Source organism: Phoenix dactylifera, chromosome 11, assembly GCF_051530095.1.
Source record: "Phoenix dactylifera cultivar Ajwa chromosome 11, Ajwa_hap1_PhDact_Kaust_v1.1, whole genome shotgun sequence".
NCBI lineage: Eukaryota > Viridiplantae > Streptophyta > Magnoliopsida > Arecales > Arecaceae > Phoenix > Phoenix dactylifera.
Genome location: NC_143200.1, coordinates 30,007,502 through 30,028,876, shown reverse-complemented (window position 1 = coordinate 30,028,876; position 21,375 = coordinate 30,007,502). Strand labels below are relative to the sequence as shown.

General features: G+C 38.3%; 2 protein-coding genes across 4 annotated transcripts; one reads left to right on the top strand and one right to left on the bottom strand.

The window, feature by feature from the left end:
• Positions 1–1,450: 1,450 nt before the first annotated feature.
• On the top strand, positions 1,451–15,573 carry LOC103715520 (uncharacterized). Of its 3 annotated transcripts, none has more exons than XM_026807854.4 (15): positions 1,451–1,734; positions 2,277–2,404; positions 2,496–2,567; positions 2,639–2,722; positions 5,781–5,849; positions 5,930–5,986; positions 6,530–6,583; positions 6,668–6,730; positions 6,904–6,966; positions 7,356–7,520; positions 7,662–7,817; positions 8,857–8,937; positions 9,036–9,097; positions 9,220–9,355; positions 15,271–15,573. In XM_026807854.4, exons 1-14 carry the CDS (start codon positions 1,581–1,583, stop codon positions 9,302–9,304), a joined length of 1,293 nt encoding a protein of 430 aa, XP_026663655.4. In that variant the 5' UTR covers positions 1,451–1,580; the 3' UTR covers positions 9,305–9,355; positions 15,271–15,573. The 3 variants fall into 3 exon arrangements, with proteins under 3 accessions (XP_026663655.4, XP_008801398.4, XP_008801397.4); XM_008803176.6 differs by having other exon boundaries at positions 2,639–2,752; positions 9,223–9,355; XM_008803175.6 differs by having other exon boundaries at positions 2,639–2,752.
• A 1,220-nt stretch (positions 15,574–16,793) lies between these two features.
• Positions 16,794–20,627, bottom strand: LOC103715519 (protein CUP-SHAPED COTYLEDON 2-like). The gene is made up of 3 exons (XM_008803174.6): positions 20,041–20,627; positions 18,724–18,995; positions 16,794–17,520 (listed from the first exon to the last, which is right to left on the bottom strand). The coding sequence occupies exons 1-3, from the start codon at positions 20,207–20,209 to the stop codon at positions 17,029–17,031; spliced, it is 933 nt and encodes a 310-aa protein (XP_008801396.3). The 5' UTR covers positions 20,210–20,627; the 3' UTR covers positions 16,794–17,028.
• Between the last annotated feature and the right edge of the window lie 748 nt (positions 20,628–21,375).

Sequence of the window (21,375 nt, the reverse complement as noted above, 5' to 3'; positions counted from 1 at the left end):
AACAGTTAAACTATGATATGTTCTCCACAAAGAAAATGAAGGAAATTAGATTCCCTTAGATCAAGGGTACAATATGGTTGTTTTGTTTAAGAAAAGGGGAAAAAAACTAAGGGAAATTTTTCATTACATAATTGTATGGAGAAGATTTAAAAAATCAAAGACTACAGCAATTCTTACCCAAAAAAAAAAAGGCCACAGAGAAAAATATTCAGTTAAACCTCCTCCTAAATATCGAGAAATGTTATTCATGAAAAGGTTTAAACTAGAGAAAGGAGCGACTAATTCTCTATTCCACCAACACATGTTAAGAGCCTTTTATTATTTTAAGAATGCTTCTGGATCATACCTAACAAGTACGGATGCATCCAATAAAATCAAAAAACAAAATACTTCTGAGTGTTAGTGGCAACTTCCCGTCTCCAGCCCACAGGATACTATCGGAGTGACTGGTTACGTAAGCAACTACCTAGTCCGCAGCCCCGTTAGCTTCACAGAAAATATGCTTGATCTAAAAGGCTCCTTTATCCTTCACCATTGTTCAGATATCTCGGAGCAAGGGGTGGATGCAACCATTACCTCTAGGACTCCCCCGGATCTAACTGATGACCATGGCCGAGTTCCTTCTAGAACAATGGAACGGCCCATAACACACGCCGGGTGGGGCGAAGGCCCGCTCCACGCGGCCCTCAGCTTCGCACCCGGAACCGATATATCGAAAAGCTAACTGCTCCTGCAGCCACGACCCTGGCAGATATGTCTCGAAATAACAAAACTCACGCCTCGCCTCGAGCCTCCGTTCAATACAGACCCAGCGAAGTTGATCTTGAGGAAACTCGATGGTGGGAGCTTCTAAGTGAAAAACACCGTATAGAATACTGCCAAAGCAAAATAGAAACTCCAGATGCCCTAAGTTGCCAAGAACGTTAGGTATAATGTGATTGAGCTCTGCCGCCTGTATACGGCCCCTCTCTATCACAAATTTTGGCGACACAATGCGCTGATGACGGTAAGAGGACCCCACTTGAAGGAAAAAAAAAAAAAAAGAAGCTTGTTAGGAGCCTCGCGCCACTTTCACCGGGCGGTAAGAGGACCCCATTCGATCTCCATCGGACGGATGAGACGTCGCTCATAAACGGCAATAACCAAAAATGGAAGTCTCATCCCTGGGATGGTCGCATAAAAAGTTTTAAGCGGAAACTTAACTGCCGTCCACACTACACACATGGCCAGATTCAACGGCAGATCATAACCCACACGTTAGATATTTATGCGACGGATCAAAGGTCTGTCGTGAAGCAACCGGTGCTTCCAGTTTGGGAAGGCAACGTGGCCTGTCCCGGAGAGCACGTCTCGCTACGTGTCGGTTTCCAGCAGGACGATCTCCTGACTTTTGGCTGACACGTGACGGTCACAGCTATCAGAACTCCGTAATAAAACCCTAATCACATGAACTGGGCCTCCGCGACCGTCCTCAACCTCCCGCACTTTGTGAGATAAAGTACCGTATAAAGGAAAAAGAAAAAGAAAAAGAAAGAAAGGGTTTTAGGGTTTTCTTTGTTCTTTTTTGCGTGAAGATTTATATGGGGGCTTGGAAGCTTGTGATAGCCTTGATCGCGATCTCGTCTGTGGTAGTTGGAGTATGGGCCGACGCGGGGATCGAGGACGGAACTGAGGCCTCGAATTCGGCGCTGAGGCTGGAATTAGAGCAGCTCAGAACCAAGATCTCTGCCCTAGGTCAGCCCTGATTGAATCTTTAGAGGAGCTCTTGTTTTGTGATTCGATTGTCTTGTTGTTAGGGTCTATGGAAGTTAAGGAGATTTTTTTCCCCTTTTCCTCAGTGCATTACGACTGCTATATTTTCTGGTTTGTTTTTTGGGGCAGTGATCTTGCTTCGGTGTTTATATTCTTTCTTGATTCGGACTTCTCTGACTTTGTTTATAGTGTCAGAGCAAGGCCTATATAAAGAACGCTTCTTGACAAGTTGGTTACCGTTTTTGACCCCAAACTTTTTGAATTCTTTTTCTTTTTTCTAAAAAGATAAAGGAAATCATGGGATGTTTATTTGCCAATTCTGCTGCTTTTTGTGGTTTTGTTCAGAAATTAAATGAAGACCAGGTTTTCGATTCAAGAAATTAAAGAAACTTCGATTCTTGGATTAATCTTGTTCGGAAAGATATTCTAATATTAGTTTTGGGTTTTATTAGCTCAAGAAATTCCGACATTGCGAGATATTCCTCTAAGTATATGATGTTGTGCTGTCTTGGTTTTGATTATAGAATCTAGTATCTCATGTCAAAACAAGGAACTGAAAAGCAAGGATGAGAGCATTGCGCAGTTGGAAAAGACTATTCAAGAAAGGTCAGCAAGCACTGCCTCATTGCAAAGCGAGATAGAATCACTTCAGGTGAGCTTGCAGAAAGACACAGTCTTTTGTTTAAAAAAAACAATTTTTGAGATTGCAGTTAACATATCAGGTTTTGTTTTTGCTTGCGTAGAAGAAGGGCTCTGTTGATGCGGAGGAGCTAGTGGGGAAGGCCTCTGCTAGAGCTGTTGAACTTGAGAAGCAAGTATGCAAGGAGAGAACTTTGTTAATATTTCTAAGGACTTAATAAGATTGTGCTGTCCATTCGCTGTGCAGGTTGAGAAACTTAGAAATGAGATTGAATCACAAACTAGGAAGAGAGATGCATTGGAGGCTCGCGCTAGTGAAGCAGAGAAGAAGGTGCAAGAATTGAATTTGAAACTAGAAAGCGTGAGTATACATATTTTTTTGATTGAATTATTTCATATTATGAACGACATTATCTGTTTTTATCTAGCTTGTAGGGTTTATGCTGTTAGTGGATCTTTAAATATGCTTCTTTGTATATTTGTTTGTCATCCTGACATATCTATCTGTCATTATTTTTGCCAGCCTTTCTCAGTATCTTGCTAAAAATGTATCCGCTGTTTTTATTCAGTTGATGCTGGTCTGCACCTTATGGTGTCAATAATCAGCTCTTAGCAATGAGATGCTGTCACCATCAAAGGCACTTAAGAACTTCAATTGTTTCATTAGAGTATTAATGTTTACTGGCATAAAACTTTTGTACAGCTATAAGATTGTTGTATTTATGTCGATTTTTGTCATTTTAGTACTTTTGTTCAGAAAACAATTTATATGTTTCTAGTTCTGTAAAAGCAAGTGACAAGAATAGGGTCCATGTTCATGGCAAAATACTCAATGAAATGTCACACTCCATACTCAACCAATATATCAGGTATTACCTTGACTATATAGAATCGCCTTTATATTCTTGGCAATGCTTGAATCGCATAATATTTCACATGAGATTTTGTAATACGACCTCCAATTAGGAGCTTGTAGTGAGTTTGTAGCCAGGTAGATGAAGGATTTGCTGTTGTTGAGTTTTTCAATGAAAAGAACAGTTATTGTCTAGGATGGACCTGCAGGTTTCTCATTATGGATTTGTCACTTGATTTGGAGGTCATTTAAGGATTTCTTCTAATTATTGGAATCTCTCCAGATGTTGACAGAATTTTACAATGTCAGGGAAGAACTTGTTTTGGTGGAGACCATGGCTTGCCCCTTGGTGTCTGACAGGCCTCCAACAATTAGAATCCTGGAGTGCAAATTCTCCAGTAAAACATGAAGAAGTGGATAGGACGATAGTAAGGGTTTCATGACATAGTTTGGGTGGTTTTACTGCTTTGATCATTTGAAGCTTTTAATGTGTTCGAACATTGATGTTAGCTTATATTGAGTGTGGAAGATCATAAGTGAAGTTTTTTTCCCTCTTGATACAGATTGAATTGTTAGCTCTTTGGATCCATAAAATATTTCCTCGAGTTAATAGTAGCAGTTCTATCTCTTCTTGAAGTTAATTCTGGTTTGCTTTGGGTAAATTGTTGATACTATAACCTTTCTCAAAGGATGGGTGCTATTTAGTTTACATTGCATAAGGAGTTCTCTAGTTTCATCACCAATTTTGATGCGTGGGGCCCTCTTGCTAGCTATGAAGCAAGAATGGACCATGCGAAATTATGAATCATTTAGCAAAGGAGCATAAACTAGAATATATGAAAAGATTTATGAGGAGACCTCAAAATGTTATAATACTGAGGATTGACATCGTATTGACCAGGGTGGGTATGGCACAATACCTTATCAAGGTTCGTACAAGTGAAGAGTATTGATGGGCATGCATAAATATGCCCAAAACACCCTTGGTGTGGTCTTTTTTGGCCTCTAAACTCTGGAATTTTGGTTTTTTTATCATTCTCTCTTCTCTAAATGCTTTGCGATGCAATCAACAAGATAGGAGTATTGAATTAAATGCCCTAGTCAAAGTTTTCTTTTTGTTCTAAAGTCATTAACATGCATAAATATCATATAATATCAAATAACTTGGAGTCTGGTATATATTTAAAACTTATAGGTGTTAAAATCCACCTATTGAAGTAGACAAAGAAAAATACATTCGTAAAGTAATTTAGTATCAGTAGCAACTGCAATTCAAAATTATTCAAATGATCACTACCATAATTGATGATCATGTACTAGGCACTAGCTTACTTATCCATATTTCTGTCCTTTTTTTAATATTTCAAAATTTTATAACATGCCCTATGTGCAGGTTCTTTGCATCCACTTTGGGCATTCACCTGTCTTTTAATGCATCAATTTATCTTGTCTTTTTTTGATGATTGGACAACATTCTTTAAATATATTTTAATTAATTAAAAATTGGTAATTTATTTAAAATTTATGATAATTTCAAGCCTTGGCATGAGTGGAAGTTCAAATGGAATGTGCATATCAGTAGTACAAAAATGGTTGTAGATTGGATGATCCAATTGGAAAACCCCTATAATAGCTCGTCCTTCCTTCTCACATTTCCTCTTTCAAATGGTGGAAAAAAGAGAGAATCACCTTTTAACCTACGGCTTAAGCGGTATCCAGACACGTCGCTTAGTTCGAGAATGGTCTGGGGTTTGATCCGCCCTCCAACCACTAGATCCCCCTAAATCGCTGGATCTTTCCTTAGTGTCAAGGAGATGCCTTGTGCCAAGGAGACCTCAGTATGTTATGGCCCGAGAGGTATATGCCAAACTGCTAGGATTTTAGACCTTGAAGTTGCTTTCAAATCATGCTTGATTAGACCCAAGCTTGATCAAGCTCGGTTCAGTTACACCTTACTGGTGGTTGAATGGCTATTGGAGGGCTCCACAAGAGCCACCAATTGGTGGTGAATAGGTGGATGGGTAGACAGCAGCTGGAGGGTTCCACGCCCTAGTGTTGAGAGGTGAGTGAGGCATTAGGTTGGGAGATATGGGCAAGGAATGAGCAAAGTGATTGTTATTTTCATATCTGATTTACTTCATATAAGTGTATTTCAGTCAAAACAGCAAAAATAAACAAAGCAACAACAAGGAGTATATGTATCTTTTAATATAAGAGTGCCTAGTGAGCTACTAATTAGGCAGTCTAATGACTCTAATCCCTCTAAACAACTAGGCAGACCATCTAGGTGCCTAGGCAGTGCTTTTGATAAAACTGGTCTTGATATGTAAACATGTGCTATCATGCTTTGTTATATTTAAAAGTCTGTGATGTCTCGATAAGAAGTAAAATTCTTGTTTCGGAAGTTTGTACTGGATCAGTAGTTACCTCTTCTCAGAGGCAACCTACTTTGTGTAGAACGGCTACATAGTATAATACAGTTATCTAGAGTTTCATACGGCTAACATCACGATCTTTCCTCTTTTTTTTCTTTTAGCTACAAAAAACCAATAATGAGCAAAAGCGCAGAATTCAGAAAACTGAAAGCGCTCTTCAACTGGCAGAGGTGTGTGGTAGATACCATAATTTTTACATTATATTCATTCATGATAAGTTGCTTATGTTTATTTTTCAAATTGTTGCCAGGAAGAGTTGCTGAGGGCACAGTTAGAAGCAACAGCAAAATCAAAACAGTTGACAGAGGTGAGTATATGAATTTTTGCTTCTTTAGCTGAATACCTCTTCCCCTGATGGACCAGTTGTAGTATCTACCTTTAAACTTTCAAGATAAAACCTTGTATTTAGTTGCCAACTTCTTAAAATTTTTGCCCTAACTAATTTTGAGAGAAGATCTATAAAAGTGTGGAATGCGATTGAACAACTGAACTTTATCTAAGGAGTAATTGTAACTGGCTGAGATCATGGGGGAGACATCAATTCCTGAGTGAGATCTTAAAGAGAACTGAACCAATCAAATTAGTACCACGTCAGAATTCCTGTTTGTTGTTGCAGGGTGGTTGTAAATTTGTTGCTAGGATTGTGATAAAAGGTTATGCTTATCACCAGTATCATTGTGTCCCTGCATTTGATGCCTTATTCAGTTGTGGTACTTGTGAATTGTGATCCTATAAACTTGCTATCTCATTGCCCCTTTCATGTCAAAATTCTTTCAATAGTTCATCCTAACTTTATAGTAGCAATAGTTGAATCAGATGTGAAACAAGTTCCACTATTTTTGCTATTCAGGTCCATGGAGCATGGCTACCACCTTGGTTTGCATACCATATAAGTCATTGTCAGGTATATGTTTTGTTTCTTATGAAATGTGCATACATGCATTTATAGTATATGCTTCGTATGCTAGCTCTGATGCTCCATGTTCAGGAGCTTGTAGCTACTCACTGGAAGGAGCACGCAAAACCAGCATTGGATGTTTTCCTGCAAAAGGTGCTTGTTCATGACATATCTAAAGTGAAAATGGCAGTTTTAAGAGAATTTTTTTATTGTATGATGTGTGTCATTGCCCTCTGGCATTCTTAGTTAAGCTGTTGCTTTAAATATATTTTTTTTATACAGTATGTGCACTAAATGATTAGTTTTGGATTTCAAAATCATTTCAGGCATCAGATAAATCAGCACAAGCAAAAAAATGGGCTGAACCCCATTTGGTAACTGCTAAGACAGTAAGTTGCTGCTAAACATTATCTGAAATGAAGGTTTCTGATCCATTTGTAATGCTAGATGATGTCTTTGTTGTTGAACTATCATGCATAATAGCTGTAAGAGATCTTCCTAAATATAAATAGTATATGCATTTTTAATGGATAAAATTTTGAATTGCGATCCCAAGTGATCATATATGATAGCTGTAATTTGAAATGCTAGAGTTTCCATGGCATGTCAGTTCATATGTGATCCTAGAAAGTATTTTTGTGGTCGCTAAAGCCTTGCTGTATTTCTGATATAATGCTCCATGCATTCTTGAGTTGTACATGTTCTATACAGCTAATTGATTGACTTATTGACTTGATTTAGTTGAGTTTCTACTAATTTTTCGTTCTGTGCTATGAAGAAATGGATCCCTGCCATCAAACAACAGTGGATGATCTTTCTAACCCATGCCGAACCATACATGCGAACAATATCTATTAAAACAGTTGAGGTTTACAAGGCATCCAAGAGTACCATTGCGCCGCATATTCTTAAAATACAAGAGCTGGCAGATCCCTATTACCAGGTAAGTTTAGCTGGTGTCACTTCATAGAGATATGAGCAAGATGGCTTCATGGAAGCCCTAGTGTAAACTCAGTAAAATCTTATTATTATTATTACTATTTGTGCATTGACTTGCAACTTCATTATCAAAATCTGATACCAGGAAGCCAAGAAGTTCTCTAAACCCTATATTGATCAAGTTGCTACTGTCACCAAACCGCACGTTGAAAAAGTGCGAGTTGTTCTGAAGCCCTACAGAAAGCATGTTGTTCGTGCATATGGAAAATTTCTTAAATCAGCAACAGCATATCACCATCAGGTAGTCCTTGGCCTTTTCTTTTCCCACTGTTTTCAACTATTCTTTCAGTGTGATCTACTTCACCATTCCATAGAACCTTATATTTTACGATTGGGTGTTGATCACCTATTTCTCACTTGTTATTTTATCTGGCATGATTAAGAAGCTCCACAAAAAAAATAATAATCATGCAGAGCTGATATTCATTATTATTCTGGTCAATATCAGTACTCCCTAAGTAAGTCTGACTGACAGCTTTTTTATATGCATAGTAAGGAGATTCAAATAGTAACCCCCTTTTAATTGTCAATTATGAGAATAACGAACAAGTGGTGTAGAATGAATATTTTTCCAAATGATTAGCTTAGATTGCCTACGTTTTATGAAAATTATTTATCTTTTCATACTGCCTCATCAACAATGCACTTTGTCATCTTGTACTCAGAAATATCACCTATGCTTCATGCCTTCTCTTATGCACTGTAGTTTTTTATACAAGTAGGTAGAGCCCTAAGCCCCTAACAATCAACAACTCCTGTATGGGGATCTAGCACAGGCTTATAAAAATGGAGACATCCTTACTTGTCAACTAACCTCTACTAGAAATGGCATCGACCATATAAAGATTCAGCAACAACAACAAAGCCTTTATGCCATTCAAATGGAATGGGTCTGGAGAAACATTCTTATGTTTTTTGAATGGATCCTAATTTAATGTAATTGAAGTCGAAGGAAACCCTGTTGTAACTCTTTTTTAGGTTTTGGAGCACTTCCAAATATGGCTCATGCTCTGCTGCTGGGACTATATTTTAGTAATTGAGTTCTATCCATTCCACATGGACCTCTGAGATATCCACAGCTAGCTATGTGACAGATAAATAGATAATGAATACTGCTGCTACAGGCACATTGCCTTCTTTTTCTTTTGTTTCTCGACCTCTCCATGCAGAAGTACTTCTTGATTTCTTACTTGAAATGCCTGCCATTCATCAATATTTTTTAGTTAGTCATGTATTGAAACAGCTTACCATTGCTCGGGATTTATTTGATTCTGTTGTAGGTTCAAGCTGCTGTCCAGGAACATCTAAAGAAACATGAATTAACAAAACCTCTTGCAACTAAGGAGTTGGTGTGGTTTGTGGTATGTAGTATCCAAACTTTATCCTGAACAGATTTCGAACATATATTTTATTTAAAAATCGTTAATTACTGCTGTTGTAACTCATTTTATTGTTACAGGCTTCTGCTTTATTGGCATTACCAATATTCTTTTTGTACAGACTCCTATCAGATATTTTCTGGTCAGTTAGATCCATTAACATATAGTCCACTTGTCCGCCTATTCTATCACTTCCCCACCTTTCCTTTTCATGGTTACCATCATTATTTTCTGTTAATTGTTGTCTTGTTACTTCATATACAGCAGTAAGAAGACTAGGAAACCTGCACGGAATGCCCATGCAAACCATGCACATCGTAGGCCTAAGCGCAGGCATGCTGACAAGTAGCAGTAAATTTATCAAAATATAAACTTCATCTTTCCGATGTTTATATGCAAGGTATGATTCCTCCTCTCTGTGTTTATCCATTATAAATTCAGTTGTGAAAAATTACAAAACTTCCCCAATGGTCTAAATATTGTTTATTATATTTCTTGCAATCAAACTTTTCTGTACTCATTTTCTGAAATTAAGAATAAACAATGAATACTTCATAGTTTGTGGGTGTATCGGTGCATTTTAGTGAATCTATGTGCAGTTGATATGCAGCATATGCCCACTTCTCTCAGAAAAAAGTTAGATGTTATAAGCCCTGTTGTTGGGTATTTGCTCATAAAAATAATCTGTAAGTAGGGCTAGTGTTCCTTTGATCTAGAGTCTTGGTGGTGCAAAACTTCATAATCTTAGTTTGGACTTTTCTACTTCATAATGAAGTGAACAAGGATACGCTGGTAAAAGTTTCAAAATTTCAGGGCTATGACTTAAATAAGGCTTTTCAAAGTGGTAATACATGTTACTTATTGTGTTGCAATTGAGGGATATTGCTATTTACATTTCCTACTAGTTGTTTACGGTAACCTGCTTTGGAAGTATTTCATGAATTGTCTTGTGCATGTCCGAATGGAAACACTTTTTGCAGTCTGTGCACACTGCGCCGGATATAGTTTGTAGGCTGCTTTGTTGGAGGGAGTCTAACCATTAGCAATGCCTGTTTGATAGACAATAATGATAAATAGACTACTGGATATCAATGTTTCTAAACATCTCAAGTACTAATTTGTTACTACAATGAATCATCACAAGTGTTGTTGACAAGTTAGCATGCTGGTGCTATAAGTTTTATGTTGACCACGATGTGTGCAAACAGCACCTTCTGTGCATAACCATTGAGCGTGCTACTTAGCTAATTGGATTGATGGGAAAAATGTCCTTATAAGTTTGAAGAATTTGTAGGTCACCGCCATGTACTTGGAGCTTTATCTTAGTTTCTGCATGGTGGTGACATGAGTTGTGCGCCTGTGCCTAGCTCAGCAAGTGGTCACATCTTCTTATCATGCTTTTGTATAGGGCCTGACTTGAGGCTAGGGGTGCAAATGAGCTGAGTAGCTCGCGAGCTGCTCGAGTTCGACTCGACTCGACCGTAACCAAGTTTTTGAGTTGAGCTCGAGCAGCCAAATACTCGACTTAAATGCTCGCGAGCTTAGTCTAGTATATATATTTTTAATAATACTATATTTTATTTATAATATATATTATTAATTTAATATTTTAAATTATAATATTATGTTTAGTTTGAATGTGATTAGGGAGATCAAACAGAGTCCTACTCTTAGGGAAAGCTAGGTGTTTACCAACTACAATCTAGAAGAAGTCACTAAAGAAGGTAGGAGACGACATAGGTAGCTTCCGGATGAGAACTAAAAGCACTTCCAAATCGGACTCTGAATTTTCCTTCTTCGGCACTCCCACATTGGTTATGTCGATCGGCCATAGAACCAGTTTTTGATGTATATTTTGGTTTAAGCTTATTCTTAATTATAATCAAGGCTCGAATTTAATCTTGAACTCAAGCTCAAGTATGGCCCGGTTGATATTCGAGTTGAGTCGAGTCAAACTCGAGTATTACTTTTTTTTATTATCGAGTTGACTTCAAGCTTGGATATTAAAGCTCAATCGATCTCAAGTCAGAGTTTCGAGCCCGAGTATTTTGAATCGAGGCAAGCTCAAGCCTCTACATGACTCAGCTTGGTTCGGCTTGATTGGGCCTAACCCGATCCTAGCCATGGTGGTGCAAAGCCCAGGCTGGTATTATTCCATGTATTTCTCAAAGTTGCAGTCTCATATGTTCATGTACATACACGTATATAGCTTGAAATACATGTATCTTATTATGTGGGAACACAAAAGGTTCACTTAAGACTTCCAAATTTAAGTTGGCTCAAGGACATCTTGAATATCAGCACTCCACCAACACATACAAAAGGGAGGGGGAAAAACACTTGTTAAGTTGAATGCTGATTGGGTCAAGCCAGGCTTGGGCTGACCAAATTTAATATTGGATCTAAAGGTCCCTCATGATCCACATAAGGAAGATGAATGCATTAAATATTTGTTAAGTATGATTTCAGGTTGTATGCTCTCTGTCTCCCTCCGCCCTCTTCTCACTCCCTCCTTCTCCTTGTCTCTTTCTCTCTCTTCTCCTTTGTGAAAGAAAAGCTCTCTCAGGTTTATGTATGGAGATTGATGAATGAAATGAGTCAGACCCCGGCTAGGAAGTTACTTAAATTGGGTAATGATGAAGATGGCCTATGGGAAATGGTGATGATTCCAGGTTGAGTGCCCTCTCTCTCTCTCTGTGTGTGTGTATGAAAAGAAAAGCTTTCATAGGGTTAGTACAGAGATTGGTGAATGAAATGAGTTTGACCCTGACTAGGAAGTTACTTAAATTGGGTAGTCATGAAGATGTCCTATGGAAAATGGTGATGAGAAATTGATTCGCGGAGGAAGGGTGGTAAGAAGAGGCTGTGAATAGGTTTAATATGTAATGGTTTGAAAGAAAATTTTGATTGTTGGTTTCATTGCTGGTGTCAGCTAATAGTGCTATGGATTTGGAAGGGGTGGTAGCATGAGTTTTTGGATAGGTGATGCAAATAAATTTGTTTTTCCTTCTTTCGATTATATTTTGTGTCATCAGAGTGTACAAGTGAGTGATTATGAGTGTGAGGAAAGTCATCAAGACGATTTCAAAATGTGAAATTTGGATGAGCAAATTGTAGTGATTACCATGTTCAAAATTTCAAGCACATTGTTGTACAATTTATATAGCTTGGGGTTTCAGTTAGAGGAGGAAGTCATGGAATCCTATTTGTATCTTTACTGATTCAGTAAGCCCTCTGGATGGTTGTTTCACATAGATCTTTGATATGAAAATTCTTGGGTTGAGAGATATTCATATTGAGAGAAGGTGCCATCTATTTTATAGGGAATGATATCATGGTTCATCTACTTGTGCATTGTGACATTTGGCAGAGTTTATGACTCTCTGGCACTAGCTCAATTATCGTACCCTTGGGGGAGGCTTTTTATCGTGGCCATTTGGGCTCTTTGAGGCTACTGTATCATGTATCATTTTGAATGTTTGGAGGAGAAATTGTTGCTTGGATTTGGATGGGTACTAGAGGAGAAATCTCTTTATTGGCTTTTGGACTTCAAAACATATCCTTTCATTTGATGATTAAGATTTGTATTTAGTCTCATTTTGATTTTTTTTCCTTCTTCTATATTCTTACGTTTAGTTCATATCATCTTGTGGCTATAATTATCTTTGCTCAAGAACTTGTTGCTTCACCCAATAGGTAGGGGTTTCATATTTGTGGAAAGGGAGTTTTGTCTTAACTTTTTCAAGAGAGTGATTTTTGCTTGCCACCAAATTTAACTAACAAACTGCTGCTTTTATTGAAAATTAGAAGGGAAACAAATACTTTTTCTTGGAAAGGGCATCACGTGTTACCTTCGGGAGGGAGATCAATTATCCTTTATATTTTAACTGACTTGCTACTACATTGCTTTCATAATTTTTTTTACATATATTCATATTTCACATATATATATTATTGGCAAAAAACTATGCTCATCTTTGTTGTGAGTGAGCAAGAGATGGGGAGGAAGGACATGAGCAGCTAGTTTGATTTTGCAAAAAGATGGGTGGGTGGGTTGGGGGGGGGGGGGGGGGGGTGATGAGGGATGGAGGAGCATTGGTTTTGATATTGTTTGGCTTTGAGTCATTTGACAATGTTTTCTTGCAATTCATCCTTGTATTGGCAAGGAATATGGACAGTAAATTGTTTGACTGCATGGTATAGTGTTATCTGTTCCTCCATTTTTCCTTAAGTAATTGAAGGTTGCAATAACATTAGAGTAAGTCCTAAATATGAATAATTGGTAAATGAGGTTTTCATAATGCCAATCCCAACTGCGCAATCCCTAGTAACACGTGTTGTCGGTTATCACGATAGGATGTTCTTATAATTTATCAATCAAATATTGTAAAGAAATGATCTTTTGTGGATTGTCGGTCTTGGATTTGAATAATTGGTAAATGAGGTTTTCATAATGCCAATCCCAACTGCGCAATCCCTAGTAACAAGTGTTGTCGGTTATCACGATAGGGTGTTCTTATAATTTATCAATCAAATATTGTAAAGAAATGATCTTTTGTGGATTGTCGGTCTTGGATTTGAAATAAAGGGGCTTTTATGATCATATGCGCCAATTCTTGCTTGACTATGGTTGCCAAAAGTTCACATTCTTTGGGATGTTTCACCAAAAAAAAAAGATTCTCCATTTTCCTGTCTAATAAGGTGCCAACTAATACCTGATTAAATGAATTGGCTATTTCTAAAGTAGCTTCTATGTATTGCTTCACTTGTTAGATCTTCTGCTGCTGCTTTTTTCTCTGTTTTTTGTTTTTTGTTTTTTTTTTTTTTTGTGGGGGGGGGGGGGGGGGTTTAGGGGCAAGAACTTAGATTCAGATATGGATATTTTTGGATTGCTTTTATATGGAGGCTTTGGCATTGAAGATCATAAAAATCTGTTGACCACAAAGATGATAAAATGTTTCAGATGGTAGTGTGATAGGACATTGTTTTCTATTCACAATTTGTTTTTGGGTCTCCATTGTTGGAGATGTAGATGCTGGGAAGCATTTTCTTCGCTAATTGCTCTATTAAATGTTGTGCTTTCCAAACAGAGCTCTTTGGTGGTATGGAAAGCTATCCAGCTTAATATGTTTCTTTGATTTCCTTCTTGCTAGTGCCAAGCTATATATCTAATCTATCACTTTATCTGTTCATTTACCCATGGCCATCAATAGGAATTCTCTTTCTGATCTGATAATATTGGCTGAAGTCGCGCCAAACTTCCTTTGCATAATTGATACTAGGTGCACAGTTTGAGGACAACAATTGCAACTTATGCGCAGAAATGTAGCAACTTTTTTTTCTCCCAAGAGAGGAAGACCCACCTGGAATAAGTTAGACGAGTTTAAATACTTGGGGACGCACCATTTCAAGACTGTTACTTAGAAATTCCTTTTCTTAGGAGGGCTGCGACTATTGAAGCAATCTCCAGTTTAGCAGTCAAATCTGGAAATTTTTACTTTACCATCAGTTACTCTACAATGAGAGCGAGGATTCTATTGTTCCTCTCGGCTAACAATTTTTGATAGTAGCCTCCTTGCTGGAAACTCTGATGATTAGTTGTAAAAGTATTGCTTCTAGCCTCGAGGTGCCAATGCCTCTTAAGCCGTTGTCCTTCTAGGGAGAAGAACATTAAGCTGATTCATGGACAGTTTATTAATCAACTGCTTGAGCTACGACTGCTGGTTTGAAGTAGTGAAGTCTTAAATGTACATAAGAAGTTTGTAGTTCTTGTTTTTGCCGAGGATTTCATGCTTTATACCATCTTTAATATAAGTGATTACTGTTTTATTTGCTTTCTACGCGGAGATATTTTTTATTTTTCATTTTTTAAAAAAGAGGGGCATCCATGCACGTATAAGTAGAAGTGTGGTAAGGTTATTTAAAAGAAAAATAATAAAGACTGACTCCAGACATTGGTGATAATGGAGGAAACAGAAGAGTGACTCTATAAAATTGTGTGCACAGATCATTCAATCATAAGGATGATATACATTGATATGCAGTTTTATTGTTCTGGTGTTGGCGACAATCCTTTTGACAGGCAATTCTCTTCTTTCATAATCGTATAGATAGGCCTCTTTTTAATGTTAGTGCCATCTTCTCTGTGTCTGTAAAATTAATTTATGTAACTAATTCTGCAAATTCATTCATTTGATCACAAGTTCAGAATTAAAAAAGTATATCTGTCTTAGTAACCTGGGAAACTCTTTTTGTGACTTTCGGAAGTAATGTTTTGCGATGCATTGATTACTTGGTAGTTTGGGTTATTTTCAGGTTTCACCTTGGCATTTGACAATTAGCTGCGTAGCGTTTGGAGCGCCAGAGCTTTGTTGGGAGTAGAAGATAGTTTTGGGTTTGAAGGACCCTTGTGTGACATTTTCAGAACATCCAACGCCAACAATACATCCTTTTGTGGTAGAATTGCATGTGCTTTTATTATGGCAGCACTTGTATATGTTTTATGAAGACTTATTCTTTCGTCTCCCATTCCATTCATTACACTGATTCTTGTGTTTGGATCTAGATAACGAATCTACCGCCAGAAACTAAGTTGCTTTGGTGTAGGATTGGTCGCTACTTGGTCCTCTGCCCAATGAGTTGAATTTTTGTGTCTATGCTTGGTCCTCTATATCCATTCCTCCTGTCAAAGTGTATCACCATTTGCAACGAGCCTGATTATCTGTATTTCTTGTCAGCCAGCATGCTGTGGATATTGGGTACAAGACGTCACTTGCAGCACCGATCAATGAGATCTTTGTATCGTAGGAGGCATATACTTTGGTGTTTTATCCGGTAGAAAGAAAACATTTGGTTTTGGTATCTTGTGTGAAGCTTCCGTTGCGATTAATGCACAAATTCGGCACTGTCACCGCCTAATTCTTCTTTCCGGCCTGGTTATCTTAACGTGCTCTCTAATCTAGCGCTTGAGTGGACAGGCTGATTTCGAGTGAACCAGGTAGCGGCAGCAAGAGCCAGGGCCCCGAGAGCTGGCTTGTTGCATGTATCTAATCCGACCAAGCACGGACGGTTGGGTGTTTCATGTTTCTGTGCGTGCAAATGCTCCGCGATTACTCGACATCATTTGTCATGGAGAATTAAGAGCTGGCATGGGACAATCAATGCTCTACCCCAAGATTGAGGAGAGCGAGGAACAAAAGTTTGTTTTATTGTGGGTACTGTACGTCATGCCTCAGATCACTGCTTCGTTCACCGGGTTGATTTGATATGAACATTGGTGATTGGTGCGGTATGAGGAGAGGTCCTGCTGTAGCCATCGGGCCCTGTGTAGTGCTCCGTAGATCATGAATTTCCACGCCAGATTGGTGAACTGGTCTTGTGATCTGGAGGGCGATTTATAGCTCTTTTTCCCATTACAAATTATTTCGTAAGCAACTTAAGAACTCGCTCTTCTTTAGTCATCGTTCTTGGTGAGGCCGCAACAACGTGGCATTTTGTATGACATTCTATTACCACTTAATGGCATGGGAGGCCTCGACTGTCTTTAGGGAATAAGGAGGAAGCAGGACTCTTCTCCCGATCAACTACATTATATTGAAGGCTCCGACGTACAAGCCTAGTATCGATCTTTTCAAAGATCTTACCCCGTATTTTGTCCACATATATTATTCAGACGCCAAATCTTTCATTAAGTGTTCCATTGTAATATATTATAGCTCTCGAATCACTCTTCGGCCTCTGCGTTTATCCTGTCATCCCCAGCTGCATAGTTCTAAAACGTTTTCTTCTCGAAGATTATTAGACACTTATGGATATATAGAAGAATCGATCAGCATCTATTTAAGTTATTCTTTATCAGCCGTGAAATACCATATCGATCACTCGCTAGTATAGTGACGCTTGCATTTAACAATTGTTCAACTTTCAAAGAAACCAAAAAGTTACAGTAGCTGAAGAAGAGAACATGAAGCAAAAAGCTCCGGTACTACAAGTAATGATGCAAACAAGAAGAGCAGGTCGCAATAAACTCCATGCATATCAGTGGAGGCTTAATTCGGTCCTTCCACTATTTGGTCAGTAAGAAGGCCAGTAGCCCTGATCGAATTCGACGCATGGGTCCATTTGCTGGTGGTACCTTACCCCGGTCCCGGCAGAAGTCACGACCCCGTCGGCGATACTCATGAATCCCCCGTCCGCTGCCATGACGCAGTTATTGGCCAGCATCGACGAGGGCGGCTCGGGCACCAGCTGTGGCTGCTGGGCTAGAGGGACCGGCATGGTCCTCAGGGGCCCCAGGTTGACGTTGAGGCCGGAGAGGTTGTAGGGAGGGAAGTTGAACTGGGGCTGGATGGGGAGGTTCGATCCCGGGGTGCCCCTGGCGAACCTGGACAGCTCCACGAGGTCGGCGTTGGTGGTGAGGTAGCCGCGGCCGCCTACTCCGAAGTGGCATGCCTCCGGCTGGACCATGCCCAGGTGGTGGTGGTAGGGGTTGCCGCGGGGCTGGCTCGACAGGTACTTCTTCCCGCTGGAGCTCTTCATGAACACACGGCAGACCACCCACTCGTCCTGTGTCACCTTCAACATGTTATATCATATCCTATCTTGGATATCAGACAGATAGAGATAAGCAGCGAGAGAGAGAGTATAAAGGAAGAGGATGAACTTTAATTACTATTTACTTTTTGGGAGAAGGTGACAAACATTGTACTTGAATGTTGCTCTTTGTTAGCTGCAACTTACTGGAACCTGTCATGCCTATTTACGGGCATTATTTGCCACCTCGCATCACCGATACCAGAGTTCCAGACTCGTTTGATTTTTCTCCCATGATCTCATCTTTACATGAGTAACCAGACATCTGTATCAGCTGACTATTGCACTTTTGAATCTTGATATGATATCTTAATTTGCAATATCTTGCGATATTGCATGATCTTTTAGGTTAACTTTCTGACGCTAAATACATATACATATAAAAATAAGCTAACATCAAGCACGCTTTTCCTAAAATCGGACTCTGCCGACCATAGCATGTAGAAGGCCATTACTGAGTGGCTGCTGCAAATACAAAACTAATAGATGCTAACCTTGTTAAAAGAACTTACAACTTTTCTGTATGTTATTTAGTTACTAATTATTAGGGGCCGTTGTTGGTTGCTAAAACAAGAACTGATGGCTAACAGTGAAATAACAATGTTTGATTTGTTCATATTCAGATATTATTATTAAACAATACAATTATTTGTGAATGGCAGTGATATGGGAAAACTGGCCCTTCTAACTTGAAAGCATTACATAAGACGTACACCTCTAAATATTGTGTAATATTGATAGTAAAGTAACATTATTTTGCCCTATATGAACTTTATGAGTTTTATGATGGGAAATAATGGACAACGACCGTACAATAACGGTGCTAGTAGACAATCACTATATGTGGAATGTGGTGAAATCCTTATATTATATATAGTAGAAATACGTTTATAAAATATTAATTGATATAAATATTATATATATATATATATATAAACAATAGAAGTATATTCATAAAGACCATTACCTAATTTGGCTGTTTTAGATATGACATCGTTTGCGACGTCGCCATTATAGCATATAACCTTTGTAATTCGACAAGGTCCAAAACTGTTAGTAGATGCGAAATGATAAAAGAACACAACCGACTTGAATGATCTCAGGTATGTTTCCCTAGTTTTTTCCTAAGATTTTCTTTTATGAGTTTGGAAAGACTCCTCAATGGAAGTGAATTACCTTGTTGGCTTTGGTGGCAGATTTGGGTTGCAGGCGGTACTCATGCATGACCCAGTTGGTCTTCTCCCCTCTTGGAGCTCTTCCTTTGTAGAAGACCAGCGTCTTCTTCAACCCTACGAGCTCCGAGGTCTGGCCACTGAAGATCTCCTTGTCTTTGCCGGTCGTCTTCCAGTAGCCGGCGTTCGTCGCTCGGTTCGTTCGGACTCCGGTCGGGTACTTGCGGTCGCGTAGGCTGAAGAAATACCATTCCTTTTCTCCCATCTTCGCCTTAGCTAATAACAAATTCGAGATTTCATTAGGAGAGAGAACAAAATTGGTGTGGCTATTTCGGCGTTCAAAAAAAGAAAAAGAAAAAACCTTCAGCGAGATGAGATAGCGTGAATGAAGAAAGGAAAACAATTTGGAAAAACTTGCCGAGGTTGGAGAGACAGTAGCATACGTTTTTTCTTAAAACTTATAACCTGGCTTGTAATGTTTTCTACCGGTCACCAACTTTGTAGAAGATGAGAAACCATTCTTTGCTAAAACGTTGAACAAAACAAAACAGAAAAAAAATCTCTCTCCGTCATACCTCGGAACAAAACAAAATATAAGGAACTCTCTCTCTCTCTCTCTGCAGAAAGGGGAAAAGGAAAAAAAAACCTCAGATGGCTTAAGACAATGTTTTATGATTTCCAATTCAGGCCTTATGTTCTTTTAGATTATAATGGAAAATGACTCATCTTTTGCTTTGTATATCAGATTAGCTATGAAATTCTTTCAAGATATAAAAGGACACCAAAACACAGTGGTTACAAATTACTTGAAAACAGTTGTGTATGGAAGCAAAGGCAATTGGCGTTTCATTTATAGAAATACAAATGGGCGTTCTATTATTCGTTGGCAGATAGAATCAAACTAATTATAACAATCCCATCAGATTTTTATTAGGGAGATGAAATGTTTGACTACCTTGCCAAGCTTTTTTTTCTCTAACTATGCACTATAATTTCATATAAAGATCGAGCGATGATCAGAATTCAACATGACATAATTTTATGAAACAAATAATATTTTTAAAAGATTGTTAAGGCATGCTCAGTATCAGTTGATATGAGACATCATGCGTGCTATACCCATTTTATACATCTAAGGACTGCTCTTAGGAAAAAAAAATCACAACATCTGGGCAGGAATGAAAATATTCCTTGTAAAAGTTCAATTTCTTTGACATTCTAATAAAATCTGAAGCTTGTCAAAAAACGCCTACTTGAAATATATAGTTATTCATAATTTATACACCAAAAAAAAGGGAAAATTATGTATTGAGATTGCTACCTGGGAGATCCCATGGCTCGCACTTGTTGAGGTCGACCTCAGTGATCGCTCTTGCACTAAAATTAGCCTCGGATATCTTGTGGCTCAGGTAGAAAGTGATGAGCTCTTCATCTGTGGGATGAAACCTGAATCCGGGAGGCAGCTGCTCCTCCTTATCCCCTCCTTCCATGTCTGTTCCTCTTTTTTGGTCAGAACGACTCAACCCTTACATAAAACTATCAAGACACTCAACGTACAAAGATCGTATGCTACTCGGAACTTCGAATCTCCTATGAACAAGCTCAGACTATGAAAGAAACCCTAAACTCCAAATAGGTTGATGATGGGGTCCTTCACCTTACTTGACCTACTTGATGACTACCTTTGTGCTCAGATCGAGAATTAGGATTTGGAAGAGAACATCAAAACCTACGTTTAGTACAAGAAATTATTGTAGGATAATTGGATTTTCTAAGCGACATACTAAGGGTAAGGGAAGGAATGAAAGGAGGGGAAGGTGTAAACTGTGGTGGCTAACAAACAATATGATATTGATAAATAGAGGGGCTGAGGTTGTTGGTCAAGGAGAAACACACGGCAGCTCCGTTGCCTTTGGGCCGCTGTCTCTCGGATTATTATATAGTGAAGCTAGCTACAGGTCTTTCTTCGCACCAAGCCCGCAAGAAGTTTGAGATTTAAGCTTTTGCTGTGGAGATAGTGTGTTCATGAAGCTCTTACCAACTAAGGGTCTTCACTCACAAGATGAGAAAGGGTATCAAATCCTCCAATACATATGTCACTAAAACAATGTTGAGGCTATGGTGACCAGTTGTCTTCTATTGCTGCTGCAATTTTACCATCTTACCCACACCGCATGGGTACGTATAATTAACTTGTGACACTAGCATATTTCAATTCCATTAATTATTTGAAGGAATGATTATTGTAAGTTTTATTTCATGGATGCATTGTTAATAGCTTTTGCATTGGGCGGACACCAGGCTTATGATTATTCGAATGCTTTGAGAAGTAAAATAATTTCTAGAATTTTATATAATAGGATAGAAATTAGATGTCTATGAAAAAAAGAAAATTTTTGCTTTGTCTTGATTCATTATAATAGGTTACAAAATAAGTTATTCTTGGTAAATTAAATATTTAAAATGATTCAGAGTTTTTATGAACTAAATATGAAAAATCTATGTATAATTAGAAAAAGTTATGAGATTAATTGACCAGAGATTTTTGCAGCAAGTTATTCTTAGTTAACTGCCCCAAAAATAATAAATTATTTGCAATATTGAATAATTTAGAAATTATTAAGTAATTGACGTAAATATCGTTACCTTCTTATTT

Coding starts and splice junctions, on each gene's coding strand:
- LOC103715520 (XM_008803175.6), top strand. CDS start 1,581: ATGGGGGCTTGGAAGCTTGTGATAGCCTTGATCGCGATCTCGTCTGTG. Junction 1,735..2,276: donor AACCAAGATCTCTGCCCTAG/GTCAGCCCTGAT, acceptor TTTTGATTATAG/AATCTAGTATCTCATGTCAA. Junction 7,521..7,661: donor TGGCAGATCCCTATTACCAG/GTAAGTTTAGCT, acceptor ATCTGATACCAG/GAAGCCAAGAAGTTCTCTAA.
- LOC103715519 (XM_008803174.6), bottom strand. CDS start 20,209: ATGGAAGGAGGGGATAAGGAGGAGCAGCTGCCTCCCGGATTCAGGTTT. Junction 18,996..20,040: donor CGAGCCATGGGATCTCCCAG/GTAGCAATCTCA, acceptor ATTTGTTATTAG/CTAAGGCGAAGATGGGAGAA. Junction 17,521..18,723: donor CTGCCACCAAAGCCAACAAG/GTAATTCACTTC, acceptor AAGGTGACACAG/GACGAGTGGGTGGTCTGCCG.